Below are 20,896 nucleotides of genomic sequence, written 5' to 3' on the forward strand. Positions count from 1 at the left end.
TACCATTTACTGCACGTTCGCTAAGGGGGGCCCCCTGTGCTTGACCCACACCCTCCAATTCTATTTGCACCACAACCTTATTCTTTTTTTTAATCGATTTTTTCTTCTTTTCCAAGTGAGAGGAGAGGAGATAGACTCCTGCCTGTGCCCTGACCAGGATGCACCCGGCAAGCCCTGTCTGGGGCCGATTGTCTGCCCATCTGGGGCCATGCTCACAACCGAGCTATTTTTAGTGCCTGAGGTGGAAGTTCTACAGAGCCATCCTCAGTGTCCAGGGCCCATGCATTTGAACCAATGGAGCCATGGCTGCAGGAGAGGGGGAGAGAGAGAGAGAGAGAGAGAGAGAGAGAGAGAGAAACAAGAGGGGGAGGGACAGAGAAGCAGGTGGGCACTTCTCCTGTGTGCCCTGACTGGGAATTGAACCCAGGACATGCATATACAGGACCGATGCTCTACCACTGAGCCAACTGGTCAAGGCCCACCACCATATTCTTATCCCTTCGTTATGGAAGAGGCAGCTGAAGTTCAGAGGGTTCAAGTGATTTGCCTGTGGCCCTGCAGCTAGTCTGCAGGAGAGTTGGGCTTTGAACCCAGGACCAGGTGAGTCTGGAGACCGTGGGAGACACAGGGACCCATGTGAACATGGAGGCGGCGGCTGGGAGTCAGCCAAATGCGAGACCCCCACGGCTTCTCTGAATGAGGGCTCTGGGTCCCAGCTGTCCCAGAGAGCTAGGGACGCTGCCCACGGAGAATCCGATGGAGAAATTTAAGGAACAAATTCTCCCAGACCTTGCGAAGACACGGCCAAAGAGCTGGTCACCTGCGCATAAAAAAATAAAAGCCATGCAGGGCTCAGCCGAACATTCTTAAAGAGTGTTCTTCTGCACGGAAACAACTCTGTGTATCCTCCTGGTAGCAAAACTCTATGAAGGAGAAAGAGAAAGGGACACTTTGTTTCGATGGCCATGAATGACACCGTTACAAACTCCAACTTGAAAGCTATTTCAGGGGCTTGCTGGTTCGTCGGTACTAACGACTTAGCGGCGCCCATCACGGGCGGCTCAACAGCTCTCTTAAATCTCAGGGCACGACAAATAGCAGCTCCATTTAAGCTGTTGCTGTTCTCATTTAAACAACGCTACAAAAAAAAAAAAAAAAAGAAATGCTGTTTGTCTAATTCTATTTAAAAACTAAGTCAGAAGTGGAAAATGAAAGAAGTCATTTAATTGAGTTAATGGGTGGGCTGACTAATGTGCTTTCTCCGAGGCGTCTCCTTGGCGGGATCTCTTTGTTGGCATCGTGGACAGCAAGTGACGAGGTGACAGTAAGAACCCTTCTGAGAATCACGCCTTGGACAGAAATATTCTACCTTGCTTTTGAAAACTCATCCCATTAAATACATACGAACTACTAACGGTATGCATGAAACACAATTCTCAACAGACAAACGACACAATGTTCCTCTTGTTTTGTTTGCCACCGTCACCAAATGTTTCGTCAAGTTATGGTAAGCACCGAAGGAAACCTTCAAGACCAACACACGCAGGTCAGCCCGCCAGGCCGGGTGTCAGGATCATAGAGGTCATGCTCTGACCGCATCTTGGAAGCACACATGGGACTCTGAATTTTCTCAAGAAGGGGGTCCTTTGGTAACACTCCTATTTCTGTCACACTTGCCACCAAGCTTTCGTGTGGAGGTCACAGAGTTGGGGCGCCACGGGTGGATGGAGGGCCGCGTGCCACGTTACAAATCGCCAGGAAGGCGAGAGGAAATCTACTCTGCCCTAGCAATCTGGGAACAGGTGAAGGACACGGTTCCGTGTGTCACACACTTTCTGCTGTGTCACACCCCATTCTTCCTCTCCTTCGATCAAAGTCAATCAACCGCCCTGTCCTGCCTACGGTGCTTCCTAAATATTCCTTCTTCCTCCGCCTCCTCTTCATCTTCCCCCACTCCTCCCTCCCTCCTCCCTCCCCCTCCCTCCCCCTCCCTCCTTCTCTCTCTCCCCCCTCCTACCCCGACTGGGCCTGGAGCCCTGTCACAACCTCCCAACCAGCCCTGCTCACCATGCCTGGGACGGGTTCTAGGGGCGCTGGTCCCATTACCTCCCGCCTAAACGCACTCCGAGGGCTCCCATGTCTGCAGGATGGGGCGCCCGACCAACCCCCCCATCTCTCTCTAGGCCCCCACCCCGGGGATAGGCTCTAGAAGAGCGTGCGTCTCTCCTGGGTCTGTGCTGATGGCGTTCTCTCTGATTGGAACGTGTCTGTCCTTCCTTCTGCCTCTAACTCTTCCTCCAAGAGATCGCCTCTCCTCCAAAGAGCCCCCCTGACCGCCCGACCCCCTGTCAGAAGCTCACCCAGGACACTCTCTTGCCAGCTCACCCATCTGCCCGTTCCACCCTGCCCACTCCTGACCCATCTTTGTATCCGGTTACCTCACACACGCCCACACACGCTGGGTGTCCCAGCTGCTGCCAGCAGCATTCAGGGGCACCCATGCTGCCGGACTCAGATAGACCGGTCTTTAAGTTGCCACTAGCCTGAATGCATTAAAAAAATTCTTTGTAACGATCGCACTTAAATATAAATGAATTTAAACTGAAAAAAACAAAGGAGAATCCTTGCTTTAACTCCAAGTGCCTGTGGAAACCGTAGAAATGTATGTAAAAGCAGTGATTCATATAATCGAATTACGTGTGAGCAACAGAGGAGGGGAGGGTGTTCACTTGGGCAGAATGGTGATTTCCACGGCAAGCTACAGTCATTTCACGTGTTGTCACTTTTCCTAGTGTTGTACACGCAGATGTGAACTGCTCACAAAAATTAGGGGACCAGGGAACGTATAGATACTGCAGTATTTCAGTATTTTCCACCTTTTATGTAGTGCATTTTCACCAATGAAATAAAAGTTGGTTTTGCCTCTCATTTGCATAATTGAACCACTTTCTTTGACTTGTTGTTTGCTTTTCTGATGTTCTCGTTTAATAAAAAAAATCAAATGCTTATTTTTTTGTATTTTTCTGAAGTTAGAAGCAGGGGGGGCCAGCAAACAGACAGACTCCCGCGTGCGCCCGACCAGGATCCACCCGGCATGCCCACCAGGGGGTGATGCTCTGCCCATCTGGGCTGTTGCTCCGTTGTGACCGGAGCCATTCTAGCGCCTGAAGCAGAGGCCATGGAGCCATCCTCGGCGCCAGGGCCAACTTTGCTCCAATGGAGCCTTGGCTGTGGAAGGGGAAGAGAGAGACAGAGAGGAAGGAGAGGGGCAGGGGTGGAGAAGCAGATGGGCGCTTCTCCTGTGTGCCCTGGCCAGGAATTGAACCCGGGACTCCTGCACACCAGGCTGACGCTCTACCACTGAGCCAACTGGCCAGGGCCAAATGCTTCTTTTTTTTAATCACTTCATATTCATTTTGAAATATCCCCTCATTTTTGTGAGCAGTATATCTTGCACCAAAATACAGTAGAGAGGAGTTAGGCAGTTGGGCACCGTGTCTAGCGTCACACAGCTAGCTAGCAAGCCAGTGGTGCAGCTCCAGAAATGCTCTGATAAGTAGCTTTCAGGTTCTCACACCAAAAATCCGAGCAACAACATCAGGAGGAGCTCTGAGGCTTGGAAAGGTCCAGGACGGAACCTGATCAGGTCAGGTCACCTGGGTCTGTCTTCTGCTGCCTGGCTGCCTGCTCGGGACACCCAGGAGGCAGCCTCCTGTCTTCTCCCCTCAGAATTGTCTCATTCGCTCTGATGCTGCTTGTCGTGACCTGACGTCTGCAGGGCGGTGACCTCTGCATGCATCTGACTCGGCACCCGCCCCTGGAGTGTGTGTCCGTGTGTGTGTCTGTGGCTGTGTCTGGTGTGTGTGTGTGTCTGTGTGTGTGTGTGTCTGTGTGTGTGTGTCTCTGTGTGTGTATGTGTGTGTGTGTGGCTGTGTATGGTGTGTGTCTGTGTGTGTGTGTGTGTCTCTGTGTCTGTGTGTGTGTCTGTGTGTGTATGTGGCTGTGTATGTGTGTGTGTGTGTGTGTGTGGCTGTGTATGGTGTGTGTCTGTGTGTGTGTGTGTGTGTGTCTCTCCAGGCCTCTCCGACATGGTGAGACCACCTGACTCTCCAGGTTGCCTATTCTTGGTGTCAGTTCCCCGGTCACAGAACACAGGGAGTCATGAACACATGGCAACACACAATCATTCAGGAAATAAAAGATAGATGACCGAGCAACCGAAGGAGAGACACACGAGGGCCACGGACACGGACACGTCCCGAAGGAGAGACACGTGAGGGCCACGGACACAGACACGTCCTGAAGGAGAGACACGTGAGGGCCACGGACACAGACACGTCCCGAAGGAGAGACACGTGAGGGCCACGAACACGGACACGTCCCGAAGGAGAGACACACGAGGGCCACGGACACGTCCCGAAGGAGAGACACGTGAGGGCCACGGACACGGACACGTCCCGAAGGAGAGACACGCGAGGGCCACGGACACGGACACGTCCCGAAGGAGAGACACGCGAGGGCCACGGACACGGACACGGACACGTCCCGAAGGAGAGACACGCGAGGGACACGGACACGGACACGTCCCGAAGGAGAGACACGCGAGGGCCATGGACACGTCCCGAAGGAAGACGCCGGCGCCACTCACGCGGGTGGGCTGTCCCCGCAGTACTTCCCGACTCTCCGGGCGTCGTTGGCTTCGCCGCCGTTAAACACGGCCACGTAGTCGTACCGGCAGTAGTTGTCCCGCTCGACGTCAAACTTCTCGAACTTGACCTCGATGACCTGGAGTGAAAGCAGAGGGTCAGAGGGGTCCGGGCGGCCTTGCGGGGTCTCCGCCAGGGAAACTGTCCCCTCGTCCTCTCCTCAGGCTCGCAGGGGACTGCGACTCTCCTTGGTAAAAAAAAAAAAAAAAGTATGAAAGTACGGGGGGGGGGTTATTTTCAAATGTCCCCAGAGTGGGCCTGGTCCATTCCCAGGCGGCGTTCTGTCCTGCCATTAACATACAGAAGTGGATCCCGGTGCAAATTCAGGTAACCACAAACTAATGAGCACTGGAAACAAGGCCTTCTCTGTGGGTCGGTTTCACAGCGATGAATTAAGTTAGTTGTGAGGACCCACACAGATTCTATTTTAAATAACAGTGACAGCAATAATGAAAAAAACCCAAACCCTATCAAGCAGATGAGCTGTCTCAGCAGACCACCTGTTCTTGGAAGAGACAATGGGGCCTGTTGACATTCGCTCTGTCAAAGTGAGGCCGCTGGCTGCTTCTGATTCAGCGACGGGGACGCCTGCTACGAGGACGAGGACGCGAGGGGGTTGCTATGGGAGCGAAGGGGACCCTGAGCGTGCACACGTGCTCCTGGGGACGTTTGTCTTCCCACAACGAGTGGTGGCTGCTGCTGTAACATCTCCTACAGCAGTTAAACCATCTCACGTGCGAGGTGCCTGCCATTCGTGTTTCAAAACCTGCTTTGCACACGGAAATTAGGAACAGGAAACGTGAGCCCACGACTTTGTGAGTCAAATAAGCACAAAAGCCATCCGGATCTGGTGTTCCTGGGCAGGGAGACCTGTGCCCGCGGCATGGGCAGCAGCTCTCGAGAGTGGGGGCTCTCACATGGTCTAGACACACACAGAAGTAACTTCACACTTTCGGGCGGCTCTCACCTGATTCTTGGGGGCCAGGATGTGCCACAGACAAGTGACTCCTGCAGGGTAATCACGGTCTGGCCAGTTGGGGGTTTTAAAGGAGCCGGAAGGTCTCTCAAGGCGTCCTCCACAATACTGATCCCCTGATGTTATTAAATAGAGGGGAAGAAATCCAAGTTTATATCTTTGTAGAGGTTATCACAACGCGACCATGAGGCAAGTAGGAATTTGGGATATTAGGCGATATTATAGGAAATAAAGACGATGGCAGAAGCTCTTAAACTTTCTCTTAAAGGTCGTCCCAAAGTCTCTTCTACACAAACACACGTGCACACACGTACACACATACACTCACACACACGCATGGGCACACACACACATGTGCGCATACACGTGACACACACACGTGTACACACACGCGTGAGCGCACACACACATGTGTGCACACACACATGCATACACACACGCACACACATACACACGCACGCACACGCGCGCGCGCGCACACGCACACACGCACAGGCTGAGTGCTCTCTGCTACCTGACGTCACGTCAGCACAGAGCAAAGGAGTGGAGTCAGGACTATCGCTTCTTTTCTTTCTTTCATTTTCTTTTTTGGACAGATAAAGAGAAAATATTTGGGCATGCACTCATTCAGAAGTCATGCAGGCTCAACACATGGCATACATGTTAATCCGTGCCCATGGATAAAAACGGAATTAGGTGGTATAGAAAACTCTTATTACCTAAAAAACAAAAAGTTGTATGTGACACATCTTCAATAATTTTTTCCTTTCCTTTTTTTTTATTTTTATTTTAGGTGAGAGGAGGGGATAGTGAGGCAGACTCCTGCATGGGCCCTGACAGGGATCCACCTGGCAACCCCATATGGGGCTGATGCACGAGTTGATACTAAGCTAATTTTTAGCACCTGAGGCTGATGTGCTTGGACCAACCAAGCCATCCTCAGCACCTGGGGCCAACTCACTCCAGTCGAGCCTTGGCTGCAGGAGGGGAAGAGAGAGATACAGAGAAGCGAGAGGCGGAGGGGTGGAGAAGCAGATGGGTGCTTCTCCTGTGTGTCCTGACTGGGAATCGAACCTGGAACTTCTACATGCCAGGCCGATGCTTTGCTCCTGAGCCAACTGGCCAGGGTTGCAACAGTGTAGTTCCATTTATCTCTCCAGCCTTTGTTCTATTCTTGTGAGATATATATATATGACATTCATTATACATATATCATACATTCCACAATGCAGTGTTAAACTGGTTTTAGTTTTGAATGGACACATGGAAAGAAATTAAAGAGAAGAATGATCATCTTTTATGTTTACCATTCCTCATGGCCTCCAATCTGTCCATACCCTTCCCGTTACCACCTCCCTTCAGCTTGAGGAGCTTACTTTACGATTTCTTGTGATGCACGTGTTTAGTGAAAAAAAAAATGTGTTGCCTGACCAGGCAGTGGCACAGTGGATAGAGCATCGGACTGGGATGCGGAGGACCCAGGTTCGAGACTCCGAGGTCGCCAGCTTGAGCACGGGCTCATCTGGTTTGAGCAAAGGTGAGCTTGGACCCAAGGTCACTGGCTCGAGCAAGGGGTCACTTCGTCTGCTGAAGGCCCATGGTCAAGGCACATATGAGAAAGTAATCAATGAACAACTAAGGTGTTGCAACAAAAAATTAATGATTGATGCTTCTCATCTCTCTCCGTTCCTGTCTGTCTGTCCCTATCTATCCCTCTCTCTGACTCACTCTGTCTCTGTAAAAAAAAAAAAAAAAAAAAAAAAAGTCTTGATGTCGCTTTCGGTTTTGAAGACTGGCTATGAATTCTGGGTTGGCACTTCTGTCCGGCACTTTAGAAATGCCGGCCCCGGCCTGCCTCCGGACACCCTCGTTTCTGATTAAACAAGCCCTCTTTCCCTGGTGCGTCCTCTGGGTTTTATCAGAGTGCTTTTAAGATGTCCCCCCATCTTTCGATTTCTGTCATTTTTAGTTTAGATGTGCCTCCGTGCGGCTTCAGGGTTATCGAGCCCATTTGAGGTCTGTTGATCTCAGTCTGGACATGGACACACTTCACTAAAGCTTGGTAGCTCGGAGCCGTTATTTCTTCAGATTTTTTTCCTGCACCTTATTCCCTCTGTGACTCTCTGGGATGCAAATGACCCACGGGCAGGGCCACTGGACACTGTCTCACCGTCTGGAGCTGGGGCTCTCTCGTGTCAGTATTTCCCCTCCTGGTTCTTCATATCAGATCCTTTCTATTCAAAGTCACTGCTCTTGCTTCTCTCATCTCCAAGTTGCTTGTAAATTTTAAAATGTCAGATTCTGTGTCTTTCAGTTCTAGAATTACCATTTTATTTATTTATTTATTTAGTATTTTTCTGAAGTGAGAAACAGGGAGGCAGACAGACTCCCACATGTGCCCGACCGGGATCCACCTGGCATGCCCACCATGGGCAATGCTCTGCCCATCTGGGGCATTGCTCTGTTGCAACCAGAGCCATTCTAGTGCCCGAGGCGGAGGCCATAGAGCCGCCCTCAGTGCCCGAGCCATCTTAGCTCCAATGGAGCCTTGGTTGTGGGAGAGGAAGAGAGAGAGAGAGAGAAAGGAGAAGGGATGGGTGGAGAAGCAGGTGAGCGCTTCTCCTGTGTGCCCTGGCCGGGAATTGAACCTGGGACTCCTGCACACCAGGTCAACACTCTACCGCTGAGCCAATCAGCCAGAGCCAGCCATTTTACTACTTTTTATAGTTGCCCTTTCTCTTCTGAGGTTTTCAACCTATTTTATATATATATATATATATATATATATACACACACATATATATGTATGTATATATATGATTTTCTTTTAAGTTTTTAGACATATATCTAATCACTGCTTTAAAGTGCTGTCTGCTAATTGCAAAACATATGAGTTGTCTGGGGGGGGGGTCAGTTTTCACGGACTGAAAACTTTTTTTTTCTGGAATGTAGGTGCTCTTTTCTGGTTTCCTGACATGGTGGGGACAGTGGACATTATGAACCATACATTACACGGGGTCCAGATTCTGTGGTGTTCTTATAAAAATGATTTGTGCTGCAGCTGGCACTGAACTCAGCTGGACCCAAGCTGCAAACATGTCTGTCTGGTGCTGGCAGCTGCTTCAGTGTCTGTCCGTCCATCTTCCCACTGACGCTTTGGTGCCAGGCTCTGAGCCCTCCCCACTCGTGCAGAATGCAGCTGTCGGCCAAGGAAGGGGTGGATTTTATGTGGACACCGTGTGCCCCAGGCCCCCTGCAGCTCCAGCCGGGACTCCCTCCCAAACGTTCTGGCTACTCTGTCAGCCGCAGACTCCGACCTCGGACATCCCAGTCCAGTCCTGTTGCTCGGCAACCCCAGGCCAGGTCAGACTGAGGACTGACTGCCCTCAGGGAAAAGGCTGCGGACCTAACAGATCTTGCCCTCGGCAATGACCTTTTTTGTTTTTTAAACTTAATTCCTTAAGGGTTTTTTTTTAGATTTTTTATTGATTGGTTTTTATAGAGAGGAGAGAGAGAGAGAGAGAGAGAGAGAGAGAAAGAGAAAGGGGAGGGGGAGAAGCAGGAAGCATCAACTTGTAGTAGTTGCTTCATGTATGTGCCTTGACCAGGCAAGCCCAGGGTTTTGAACGGCGACCTCAGCATTCCAAGTCGACGCTTTATCCACTGCGCCACCACAGGTCAGTCAATGCAGTTATCTTTTGAGGGTAGAGGTTTCTATCCTTGGGAGCTCATGTGTACTGATGTGAAAACATCCCAGCACATGGTGTTAAATGAAAAGAGGATGTTGTGGAACAATGTGACTGCACGATCCCCCTGACATTTTTAAAAACGACTGCGGGAGTTCTCAGCCCTCTCAGACTGGAGAACCACCTGCCATGACTGCGTCTGAGCGGGGGCTGCCATCGAATGAAGGGGTGTGTTTCCTCTAGCGGTCTGTGTACACGTGTCTACAGACCTCATGTTTTTACTCGCTGAGTTTCCATAGTTGAATTTTTAACATATATATGGGCTTTAAAAAGAAAAAGGAACTGATCTGTGACGGTCTCCTGGTGGTTCAGCAGCATTTATGACCTCTCTGTTATAGAAGAGCGTCTCATAAACTTTAAATTAAAGGGGTGAATACATATAAAGTGCCGAGACCAGCGCCGACACACAGTAGGCCTTCAGTCACTGTGGTTACTGCCACAAGGTAGGGACGCACCTTTTTTTTTTTTTTCTTTTTAAAGAGAGAGACAAGAATCTGGTGCTGCTGCTCCGTATGTGCCCCGATCGGGAACTGAACCAGCAACATTACAGCTGCAGAGCAACGCTGCCACCAACCATCTACCTGACCACTATTGATGTTTCTTTTGTAGAGACAGAGGGAGGAAGGGAGAGAGAGGGGAGGGGGAAGGGCAGCACTCATCTGTTGTTCCCCTCAGTCGTGCATTCTTTGGTTGCTTCCTGTGTGTGCCCCGACCGGGGATCGAACCCGCAACCCTGTCATTGCGGGATGATTCTCTTCACCGACGGAGCTAACCGGCCAGGGCCCGGGACGTACCTCTTTCGTTGGGCTCCGCGGCAGAGAACGTGGCCATGAAGCCGTTGCCGGCCGTGTTGGCGTCGGAGACCATCTGCACCAGCATCTTGTTGCCGCCGGACACCAGGGCCCCCGGCCGGAACGTGCCGCAGAAGCGGCCGAGGCGCTGGCCGCTGCCGTGGCCGTTGTAGACGTCCACGAAGTCGTAGCGGCACAGGCTGTCGCTCTCCAGGTCCAGGTAGCGGAAGTGCAGAACGACCACTTTGCCCTTGGGGACCTGCCGGGGGCGGGGGGGTGGAGAAGCCCATTGGAAACTTTGTCATGAGAGCAACATGGGTGGGGGGCTCCCACTCGGCCCCTGGCTACGAGGACGCTTTTTCTCCCCTCCAGCCTCAACTGCGCCCGACGGGGTATGCCTCATAAAACTCAAAGAGGGGTCATCTCGGACAAATGCCACTGTCTTCTAGGGCACACAGCGTGGGTCCCAGGCCCAGTCTGAGTCGTTGATTCATCGCTCACGGAGAACACCGGTCCTGATCGGACCTCGGCATATGCTAAAACAGTGCCAAAGGGACAGGGGAAGGGTCACGGCTCACAAATCAACGGGACAATCTCACCAGATGGACTCTCTCTAACGCGTGAACACGGAGGGGGGGGGCGGTGGTATTCAACAATTGTACAGCTAATCTCTGGATCATTCCCTCTGGGTCCTGGAAGACCCAGACCAACCACGTAGACCGGCGACATTAACGTACTGGTTGAATCACCCCTTCTCAAAGCCCCTGAGCCTTCGATCCCCAGCTGGAAACGCTGGTTACCAGGTAACCCGAAACACAGCACGTGGGTGGGAAGCATGGCTCCTCTCTTTCTGGTAAAACTTTCTTCCCCACGGCTTCCCCCACATAATCCTGACAACACGTCCCTCCTTAGCCCCTGAATAGGCACGAGAACAGCAACAACAACGTAAAGGAAGATGGCTGCAGAGCATGTGGCAGAATTCTCACAAAAGCCCATGCCCCGCCCCGTTCCCAGCACCTTCTAATTTCCTCGTTCAAGGAGTTGAGTCATAAAGTCGCGATCAGATTCCTTTCATCGTTTTTTTATCTAGACGAGGTCCCCCGCTGAAGAGCATAAAAAATTTCATTCTGTCACATCTTACAGATGACAAGGGTCGGTGATTTAAAAAAAAAAAAAATAACCCACAAGCCACACTGGTTGGTTTAGATTCATTTTATTTTATTTTTTATTTTATTTTTTTATTTATTCATTTTAGAGAGGAGAGGGAGAGAGGGAGAGAGAGAGAGAGAGAGAGACAGAGAGACAGAGAGAGAGAGAGAGAGAAGAGAGACAGAAAGAGAGAAGGGGGGGAGGAGCTGGAAGCATCAACTCCCATATGTGCCTTGACCAGGCAAGCCCAGGGTTTCGAACTGGTGACCTCAGCATTTCCAGGTTGATGCTTTATCCACTGCGCCACCACAGGTCAGGCGGTTTAGATTCATTTTAATGAACTGTCAGAAAACTCAAGAGTCAACTGATGCTCTCACAGAAACATGGCTCCCCATGTTGGTGAGTTCAGTGCCATGAATTCTTTTATTTTTATTTTTTTTACGATAAGAAGTGTTTCAGGGCTATTTTGCTTTTCTGTCAATCATCACCTCCCATCCCAATGGAGAAACAGTCACGGAGCGTCGCAAGAAGGGGAATGTTCTGGTCTTGCCATGGCTGCAGTCTAGAGGTTAGGAGCTTTCTCCTTCTTTCAGTTTTATTTTATTTTTACTTCAGGGGTGCAGCTTGGTGCCCTCTCTGTTTTCCCCATACCCCAAACTGCCCCTACCCGCTGACTGCAGTATGGCTGACTGTGTTCCCTCGCTGTACAGTAAGTACTTCCCTGTACAGCTTCCCTGTGGCTCTCCTGTAACCACCAGTCTGTGCCTCTCAGTCCCTTCACCCGTGTCACCCGGCCCCCACCCCCGCCCCTCTGGCAGCCGCAGTTCTCTCTCTGTGTCTGTGACTCTGTTTCAGTTTTGTTTGCTCATTGACTTTGTTCCTTAGATTCCACACATCGGCGAAATCCTATGGCGTTTGTCTTTCTCTGACTGACCTAGCTCACTTCCCATAGGTCCATCCATGCTGTCATATTAGAAGTTCATTCCTTTTTTATGGCCGAGTAACATTCCCTTGAATGTATGTACGACTACAGTTTTTGTGCGTGTGTGACAGAGACAGAGAGGGTCAGACAGGGACAGACAGACACAAAGGGAGAGAGATGAGAAGCATCAGTTGCGACACCTTAGTTGTTCATTGACTGCTTTCTCATCTGTGCCTTGACTGTGGGGCTACAGCAGACCGAGTGACCCCTTGCTCGAGCCAGCAACCTTGGGCCCAAGCTGGTTAGCTTTGCTCAAACCAGATAAGCTCACGCTCAAGCTGGTGACCGCGGGGTTTCAAACCTGGGTCCTCTGCGTCCCAATTTGACGCTCTATCCACTGCGCCACTGCCTGGTCAGGCAGGTACAACTACATTTTTATCCATTTATCTATGGATGGGCAGACACTGGGTTGCTTCCATAGCCTGGCTGTTGTAAATAATGCTCCAATGAATATAGTCCTTCGAATTACAGTGTTTTGGGTTTCTTTGGGTAAATTCCCCAAAAGGGGAATTGCTGGGTCATCAGGCTGTTCCCTTTTTAATTATTTGAGGAAGTTGCTAGGAGCTTATCTTGATAACGTGAATATCAGGAGTTCTAAAGCCACAGCCTAAGAAATGGATAGCAGAAAATGCTACTGGAATATTAAACATTCGCGCTGAGATCTGTTACAGAACTTCTTGTTTTTTTTTTTGTTTGTCGCATACCACCTCTGCTTTTATCCCATGATCAGACATCTGTGAAAAGTGAGATACCATCTGTAACCTTGACTCTAAGCCAGCTAGCTCTCTATGAGTCACTGAAAAATTCCCAGCCAAGAAAAATATTTTGAACTCAACGAGTTCAGTTTGGATTGTCCTCGCAGGAAAAACGACTATTGGTATCCATGTGCTGATAGACATTATGGAGGGTGATTCAAAGCCATGAGACATTCCACCTAGAGATGAGTGTAGATTTTTTTAAAAAGGGGGGGGGAGGAGGGACGTCTAAGAATAGAGCCCCAGGGCATGCCAAGGTTATCCGGTCTTCAAGGTGAGGTCAAACCACAAAAGAGATCGAGACCCTAAGTAGTAGGCAACCAGAGGGGTGGGGCCTAGAGCCCAAAGGAAGAGGCTGTGTCCAGAAGGAAGGAGCGGTCGGCTGAGTCGAGAGGAAGATGAGGACCGAGAAATGGCCACTGGGGTTAGCAACTCAAGGCTGGCGGTCACTCCGACAAAGCTGTGTCTGAGGAGCAGCAGGGACAAAGCCTGATAAGACAAACATGAAGAGAAAAGGAAGTGAGAGGAGCTGGACCCAGGGAATATGGGTGAACCTTTCAAGAAGTGTTGCTGGAAGGGGATGTGAGGTCAAGACAGGATTTTACATTGGCTGGTGCTTTTTTTTTTTCTTTTATTAAGTTAGAGGAGGGGAGGCAGAAATGCACCCCAACTGGGATCCACCTGGAAAGCCACCTATGGGGCAATGCTCTGCCCATCTGGGGTGTTGCTCTGTTGCTCAGCAACTGAGCTATTTTTAGCGCCTGAGGCAGAGGCCAGGGAGCCAATCTCACCTCCTGGGGCCAACTCATTTGAACCAGTGGAGCCATGGCTGTGGGAGAGAGAAAGAGAAAGAGAGGTGGAGAGTAGGGGAGGGGGAGAGGTGGAGAAGCAGACGGTTGCTTCTTCTGTGTGCCCTGACCGGGAATTGAACTGGGGACATCCACACACGGGGACCATGCTCTACCACTGAGCCAACTGGCCAGGGCTATGTGGGCTGTTTTAAGGCACGTTTGCTCCCAATGGGACTCATTCTGTAGAGTTGGCAAAGCAAATGGATGAAGTAAGAGAGGGAGAATGGCCGGAGAAGTGTCACTGAGCAAGCATGGGAAGACGGAGATGTGACCTCAGGCACGGGTGGAGGAGGTGACCCAGACAGGAGCTCCGACGATTCTCCCAGTGTGTGTGTGTGTGTGTGTGTGTGTGTGTGTGTGTGTGTGTGTGTGTGTGTGTGTGTGTGTCTGGGTGTCGGAGAAGGCAGGTGCACGCAGGGTAGTCGCCGAGGTGGGAGGAGCCCATGAGACTTTTCTCCTGATGGCTTTTCTTTCCTCGCTGAAACAGAACGCAAGGGGATCAGCAGCAGGAGCAGGTCTGAGGGCAGCTTCGGGAGTCCGAGAACGGAGGACCGGGGTGACAAGGGACGGGGAAACGTATCAGGCCCGCCACTGCCACGACCAGCTCCCTGGGTCGGGGTGCAGCGCAGGCAGGGAACTGGACCTGCAGTGGCGGCTGGGGACCAGCAGGGAGGGGTGTTTGCCAGCTCCCTGGGTCGGGGTGCAGCGCAGGCAGGGAGCTGGTCCTGGCAGTGGCAGCTGGGGGCCAGCAGAGAGGGGTGTTTGCCAGGTGAGGGACCGTGGAAGAAGAGAGAGCCAACAAGAGAGTTGAGGACGAGGGCAGGGGAATGACCGGCGGAGACGGACCATGGAATTGAGGACAGAAATAAGGACAGAAATCAGGGCACAGCGGGGTGAGCAGCCCTAGATTGTGGCGGAGGCGAGGGCAGTGACAATGGCAGCGGGCAGCTGAGGAATGCTGGGGGATCAGCTCGCTGGAGAGGGGAGGGTCATCCACAGGGACGTTGCAATTACTGTGAACCATGAGAAGGAGGAAAGACAGTGACAGTGACAGTGAACCAGGAGCCAGAAATGACTAGAAGTGGGGAAGACAGTCCCGAGGTCTCTAGGTGACGATGACACGGAAGGGCACAGGGTGGCACCATCTCCTCTCGTTGCCAAGTTCCCAGTTCTCTGACACCAAGAAGATTCTGTTGGTTCATTCCTGTCGTCAGCTGTGGAGATGGATGCAGGCCCTGGCTACTCACCCCCAGCGGGGATCCATCATCATTCCTTCTAGAAAGTTCTTCACTTGCTCCCATTGCAAGGAGACATTGTAGCCTCCCTGAGAATGAGACACAGGACGTTCAGCGAGAGAATCCCTGTGGTTCGGGGCACGGGCTGGTCCCAACGCCCCTGGCGGAAACTCTTCGGAAGGAAGCGGGTGGGTGTCCGCCGTAACCAGAGACCAGCGCCGTCTTGACTGGAGGCCCAGGAGAGGTTTGATAGCGAGCAGGAGGCGCCGCGGACCGGTTGCCGGGGGCACGGAGGCTGTAGCTCACACTTACACCAGCCGCCAAGCTCGTCCAATGCCGCTGTGCCGCACGATCCCAGAGTCCCAGAAGGTCAGTCTGAAGGACTTCGGAAAGCGTCGTCTCTGAAGATGACCCTTCCACTCAGAGAGGCCACAGTCGGTAGCCTTGATTTTTCTTCATTAAGAAAATTGTGAGCCTGACCTGGGGTGGCGCAGGAAACAGAACACGGACCTGGAACACTGAGGTCGCCGGTTCAAAACTCCAGGCTTGCCCGGTCAGGGCACATTCGAGAAGCAACCATAAACAACTAAAGTGAAGCAACTACAACTTCCCTCTCTTTCTCTTTCTCTCCCTTTCTCCCTTTCCCTCTAAATCATTAAGTAAAATCTTAAAAAAATATATATTGTGAAAATATAGAACAGTACAGAGATATAGAGAGTGATATAACAAATGCCTAGGCACCAACCAGCCAGGATCGATCATTGTTTTGTCAACACCTTTTCAAGGTCTCCTTTGGTAAAATAAATTCACATTTTCCGATAAAATGAGGTTAGCTTTTCTTTGTCCTAGGCCCAGGCCCCCTCCCTCCCTCCTTTTTCGGAAGCGACCACTGTCCCAAACATGGCGGGTTTCCTTCCGTATCAGCCGAGATACCTTTGTGCGCACAGTGAGTCCACACACAGCATTGTGTGTTCTGTGTTTTAAAGATAATTGGAAATGGGACAACACTGTTACAATCCCTCCACAACCTGGGCATCCTGGAATTTTCTGGGTGAAGGGGAGAAATTAAAAATAAAGTAAAAACCCACCCTGGGCCTTCCCGGGCTATGCCTTCTGCCCTGAACACTTTCACTCTTCTGCCCTTTCCCTGAGCATGAGCCAGGGAAATGGTGCCAACGCCACCTCTTCCTGGAGGCAAACCCAGATTGCACCCTTCCCCTCCCAGCAGTGGTCCCCAACCCCTGGGCCGCGGACCGGTACTGTTCTGTAGGCCATTTGGTACCGGTCCGCAGATAAAGAATAAATAACTTACATTATTTCCGTTTTATTTATATTTAAGTCTGAACGATGTTTTATTTTTTTTTAATGACCAGATTCCCTCTGTAACATCCGTCTAAGACTCACTCTCGACGCTTGTCTCGGTCACGTGATACATTTATCTGTCCCACCCTAAAGGCCGGTCCGTGAAAATATTTTCTGACATTAAACTGGTCCGTGGCCCAAAAAAGGTTGGGGACCACTGCCTCCCAGGACGGGCTCTCCCAGTGGGCAGCCCGCCCCTCGGTCTCTGAGCATGACACGGCTCAACCCAGGTACCAACTCACGGTCAGTTTTCCCTGGCAGATAGGGCCCTAGGAGGCACGGGTCCCTCCCGCCTTGTCCCCAACCCTGTCCCCTGCCCTGTCCCCTGCCTTGTCCCCCACCTTGTCCCCGGCCTTGTCCCCCGCCTTGTCCCCATCCTTGTCCCCCACCTTGTCCCCGGCCTTGTCCCCCGCCCTGTCCCCCGCCCTGTCCCCGGCCTTGTCCCCCGGCCTTGTCCCCGGCCTTGTCCCCCTGCCTTGTCCCCCCTGCCTTGTCCCCCGCCTTGTCCCCCGCCTTGTCCCCAGTCTTATCCCCCGCCTTGTCCCCCGCCTTGACCCCGGCCTTGTCCCCTGCCTTGTCCCCCTGCCTTGTCCCCGGCCTTGTCCCCGGCCTTGTCCCCCGCCTTGTCCCCCGCCTTGTCCCCGGCCTTGTCCCCCGCCTTGTCCCCGGCCTTGTCCCCTGCCTTGACCCCGGCCTTGTCCCCCGCCTTGTCCCCGGCCTTGTCCCCTGCCTTGACCCCGGCCTTGTCCCCTGCTTTGTCCCCCACCTTGTCCCCTGCCTTGTCCCCGGCCTTGGCCCCCGCCTTGGCCCCTGCCTTGTCCCCCGCCTTGACCCCTGCCTTGTCCCCTGCCTTGTCCCCTGCTTTGTCCCCCGCCTTGTCCCCTGCCTTGTCCCCGGCCGGCCACTGGACAGCACCTGGTCTCAGGTGCGTCACAAAGATGTTAAATGCAAGAATTCTTCGGAAGCCAAATGGGAAACCAGTTCCTTCTCACAGATCAGCGGCCAAGCCACCACCTCCTGGGGGCTCCACCGTGTGTGCGGCTCTAACAGTCCCAGCCCTGTCCGGCCGGCGGGGGGATGGGGGGGGGTGGGGGCTGCGGCCGCCGTCCTGCCAAGCCTTTCTTTACAGAACGGAAGATACGTATCTTTCAAGAAGCTCTAGATTCCAAATCGACTGTCAAGGGCTCACACTCCATGCAGAAACGCCATTAGGGAGCTTTTTGGCGGCACCTGGACAAAGCTACCGGGGCTGGCGTGCGATGACACCAACCGGGGGATTTGTTTGTCTGCCGGGAGGAAAGCAATTCTGCGCTTGCGTTCCGTGTTCCTCCGCAGCCGGGAGTCCCGAGAGCCAGTGCGGCAACAGTGACCTCACTCACCCCCGCAGCCCCCGGGGGGCCTGACTGTCACAGGCGACCGTGCCAAGTCTCCCGATGATGCCCTCTGCCAAGCGGCTGCCAGCGAACCACGGGGGACCGCGGTTCAGGCCGACGGTGGTTCGTTTTCAGGACACACAGTGCAAATCCAGGGCCAGCTGCTCAGGGGTGGGCGAGATTTCCGCAGGAGCGTCACTATCCTCAGTGTCGGTGGGGATTTTTCTTCTCCCTGACTCGTCACTGACTAACTGGAGCGGAGAGAGAGGTTTCCACAGCCCCGCCCATGGTTGTCAAAGCCACGTTCCAACCTCCCCCAGACCTCCCTCGTCCACGACGCGGTCGCCCTGGGACGGTGAGCGCGCTCTGCTCTGATGCCGGGCGCGTTTCATCCCACAGCAAGTTCAAGAGCGCGGAGAGGCAGTGCCGCCTCACACGTGCCCCGCGCGGAACCGGGAAACTCCACGTACAAATACGTGCTTGGTTGTATCTCAAGAGAGGGGCCCAACGAGACGAGGACAAGATTTTATTCACGGATAGTCAAGTAATCTTTTTATTTCTTTTTTTTTTAAGGGAATTTATAAATGTTTAGAAAATAAAAAATTTTGACTAGTGGAAATAGCATGTGATGGTTTGAACTTTCTTGGTTGTTTTTTTTTTATAATCTTTTTTTTTTTTTTTTTACAGATACAGAGAGTGAGTCAGAGAGAGGGATAGACAGGGACAGACAGACAGGAAGGGAGAGATGAGAAGCGTCAATCATTAGTTTTTCGTTGCGCATTGCAACACCTTAGTTGTTCATTGATTGCTTTCTCATATGTGCCTTGACCGCAGGCCTTCCGCAGACCGAGTAACCCCTTGCTTAAGCCAGCAACCTTGGGCTCAAGCTGGTGAACTTTGCTCAAACCAGATGAGCTTGCGCTCAAGCTGGCGACCTCGGGGTCTCAAACCTGGGTCTTCCGCATCCCAGTCCGATGCTCTATCCACTGCGCCACCGCCTGGTCAGGCTCTTGTTTTGTTTTTGGTTGGGGATTTCACCCACAAACACAACACAACACAACCTTCACACGCGGATGTCTGGGAGGAGGAAAGGCACCTTCAACCACCTGAGGCCCCGCCCAGAGGCACCAGCGGACTGGGTGACACCCCCCGCTGAAACCGGTCCAGGACTCTCCCATTACACCCGGAATAAAACTGTCCCTCACAGCCCCACACTGGGGCCGTGCCTCTTTTCATTCAAGCACGTTCTGCATGTTACTTCACTGTGTCCCTTACAAGCAGCCTTGTGAAGTTGGCATGATTGGTATTATATAGTTTGCTGCCCAGGACACCAAGACCCAGGGAGATTAAGGCCCTGCTACAATGATACGGCCCTGACCAGCTCTCACCGGCATCTGTCCCTCTCAGATGACAACCCGGCTGTCCGAGAGACCCTCCAAGCCCATTTCTACCTCAGGACCTTTGCACACAGTCACGTCCGACTGTCAGCCTCCACCTCTTCATTTAGGTCTCAGCTTCAAGTTGAAAGTGTCCCCTTTTTACACAGGCCTGTCCTGAGCCCTTCAGCTGTGTCCGGTCACCTAGTCAGGAGCTGTCCCCAGAGATTATTCATCACCCACCTCTGCACCAGAAGGCAAGCTCTGGAGGTCAGAGCTTGTCCATAGCTTGTCCAACGCTGGACTATTACAGGAATTCAGAGTCATTGAATAAATCACTGGGATCCTTATTTTAAAAAAAACAAACGTGTGGGCCACAACTCCTACGGCTAGCGTATACATTTAATAACAACGTAAAGTCACTCCCGGGCTCAAGGCAAGGAGTATGAGCACCTTATTGGAAGGAGAAACCGCTCAGAGTGGCTATACTGACTTCCCGAAAGCCACCCGGCCAGTCGGGCGGCAGAGCCCTGGCCCCCTGACTGCTGCCCACTGTGCTTCCTGGGGCCCGACCGCTGCCGACGCTGTGGACATGCTCACCGGTCCTGTGTCCCCTGTCCCTGGGCGCACAGGAAGTCGACATTACCCAGCATCCCTTTCGGTTAGGGTGGCGCCATGTGACTAAGTGGTGGTCAACAGGCTGCAGGTATGAGTGGGGTCCCCGCCTCCAGCCCTAGCCGTACAATGTCCCGTGCAGCCCCCTGGGGTTCTCTGTGCTTCCAGGAGGGGGCGGAGGGGTGGGAACAAGGAGATCCCTGGGGACAGCAGAGCTAGCTGCCCAGGGAGTCACTGCCCAGGACAGCTGTCCCCTGCACTGGACTGTGGCGTGAGCACAAAGTAACCATTTGCTGTGCTGGCCACTGGTATGGGGGGAAGGGCTGTTTGATGTGCACTTGCTGTGAATGACCACGATTAACACCTGGATAGTAGGGACATGCCCGAGTCATCCTTCCCCCCAGGTCAGTGACAGGTAAGTGCAGGTGATATCTCCCCTGTTCTTGGTGCTTGTAAGTTCTACAGGAATCAGGAGGGTGACGTGACCACCAAAAAGCAGGCACAGTCTCAGGCCATGGGCACAGCAGCCAGTGACAACAAACAGTTTGGAGCAAACACAACACTGAGAGCATCCAGTAGGAACAAGGTGCACGCTGCAATTCACCCTCAAAACAACGGAGCGCCCTGGCCGGTTGGCTCAGCGGTATAGCGTCGGCCCGGCTTGTGGAAGTCCCGGGTTCGATTCCTGGCCAGGGCACACAGGAGAAACGCCCATCTGCTTCTCCACCCCTCCCCCTGCTTCCTCTCTGTCTCTCTCTTCCTCTCCCGCAGCCAAGGCTCCATTGGAGCAAAGTTGGCCCGGGCGCTGGGGATGGCTCTATGGCCTCTGCCTCAGGTGCTGGAATGGCTCTGGTTGCAACAGAGCGACGCCCCAGATGGGCAGAGCATCGCCCCCTGGTGGGCAGAGCGTCGCCCCCTGGTGGGCATGCCGGGTGGATCCCGGTCAGGCGCATGCGGGAGTCTGTCTGACTGCCTCCCC

General features: G+C 52.7%; 1 protein-coding gene across 1 annotated transcript in view; it reads right to left on the minus strand.

Moving 5' to 3' along the window:
* The window catches only part of PCOLCE2 (procollagen C-endopeptidase enhancer 2), a 51,381-nt gene that overhangs the window by 9,993 nt on the left and 20,492 nt on the right, over nucleotides 1–20,896 (minus strand). Inside the window, exons 3-5 of the mRNA XM_066347361.1 lie at nucleotides 10,223–10,478; nucleotides 5,674–5,798; nucleotides 4,649–4,785 (exon numbers count right to left, since the gene is read on the minus strand). Of these exons, the coding sequence (XP_066203458.1) occupies nucleotides 4,649–4,785; nucleotides 5,674–5,798; nucleotides 10,223–10,478 (518 nt within the window). The remainder of the gene's footprint in view (nucleotides 1–4,648; nucleotides 4,786–5,673; nucleotides 5,799–10,222; nucleotides 10,479–20,896) is intronic.

This window comes from Saccopteryx leptura, chromosome 8, assembly GCF_036850995.1.
Source record: "Saccopteryx leptura isolate mSacLep1 chromosome 8, mSacLep1_pri_phased_curated, whole genome shotgun sequence".
NCBI lineage: Eukaryota > Metazoa > Chordata > Mammalia > Chiroptera > Emballonuridae > Saccopteryx > Saccopteryx leptura.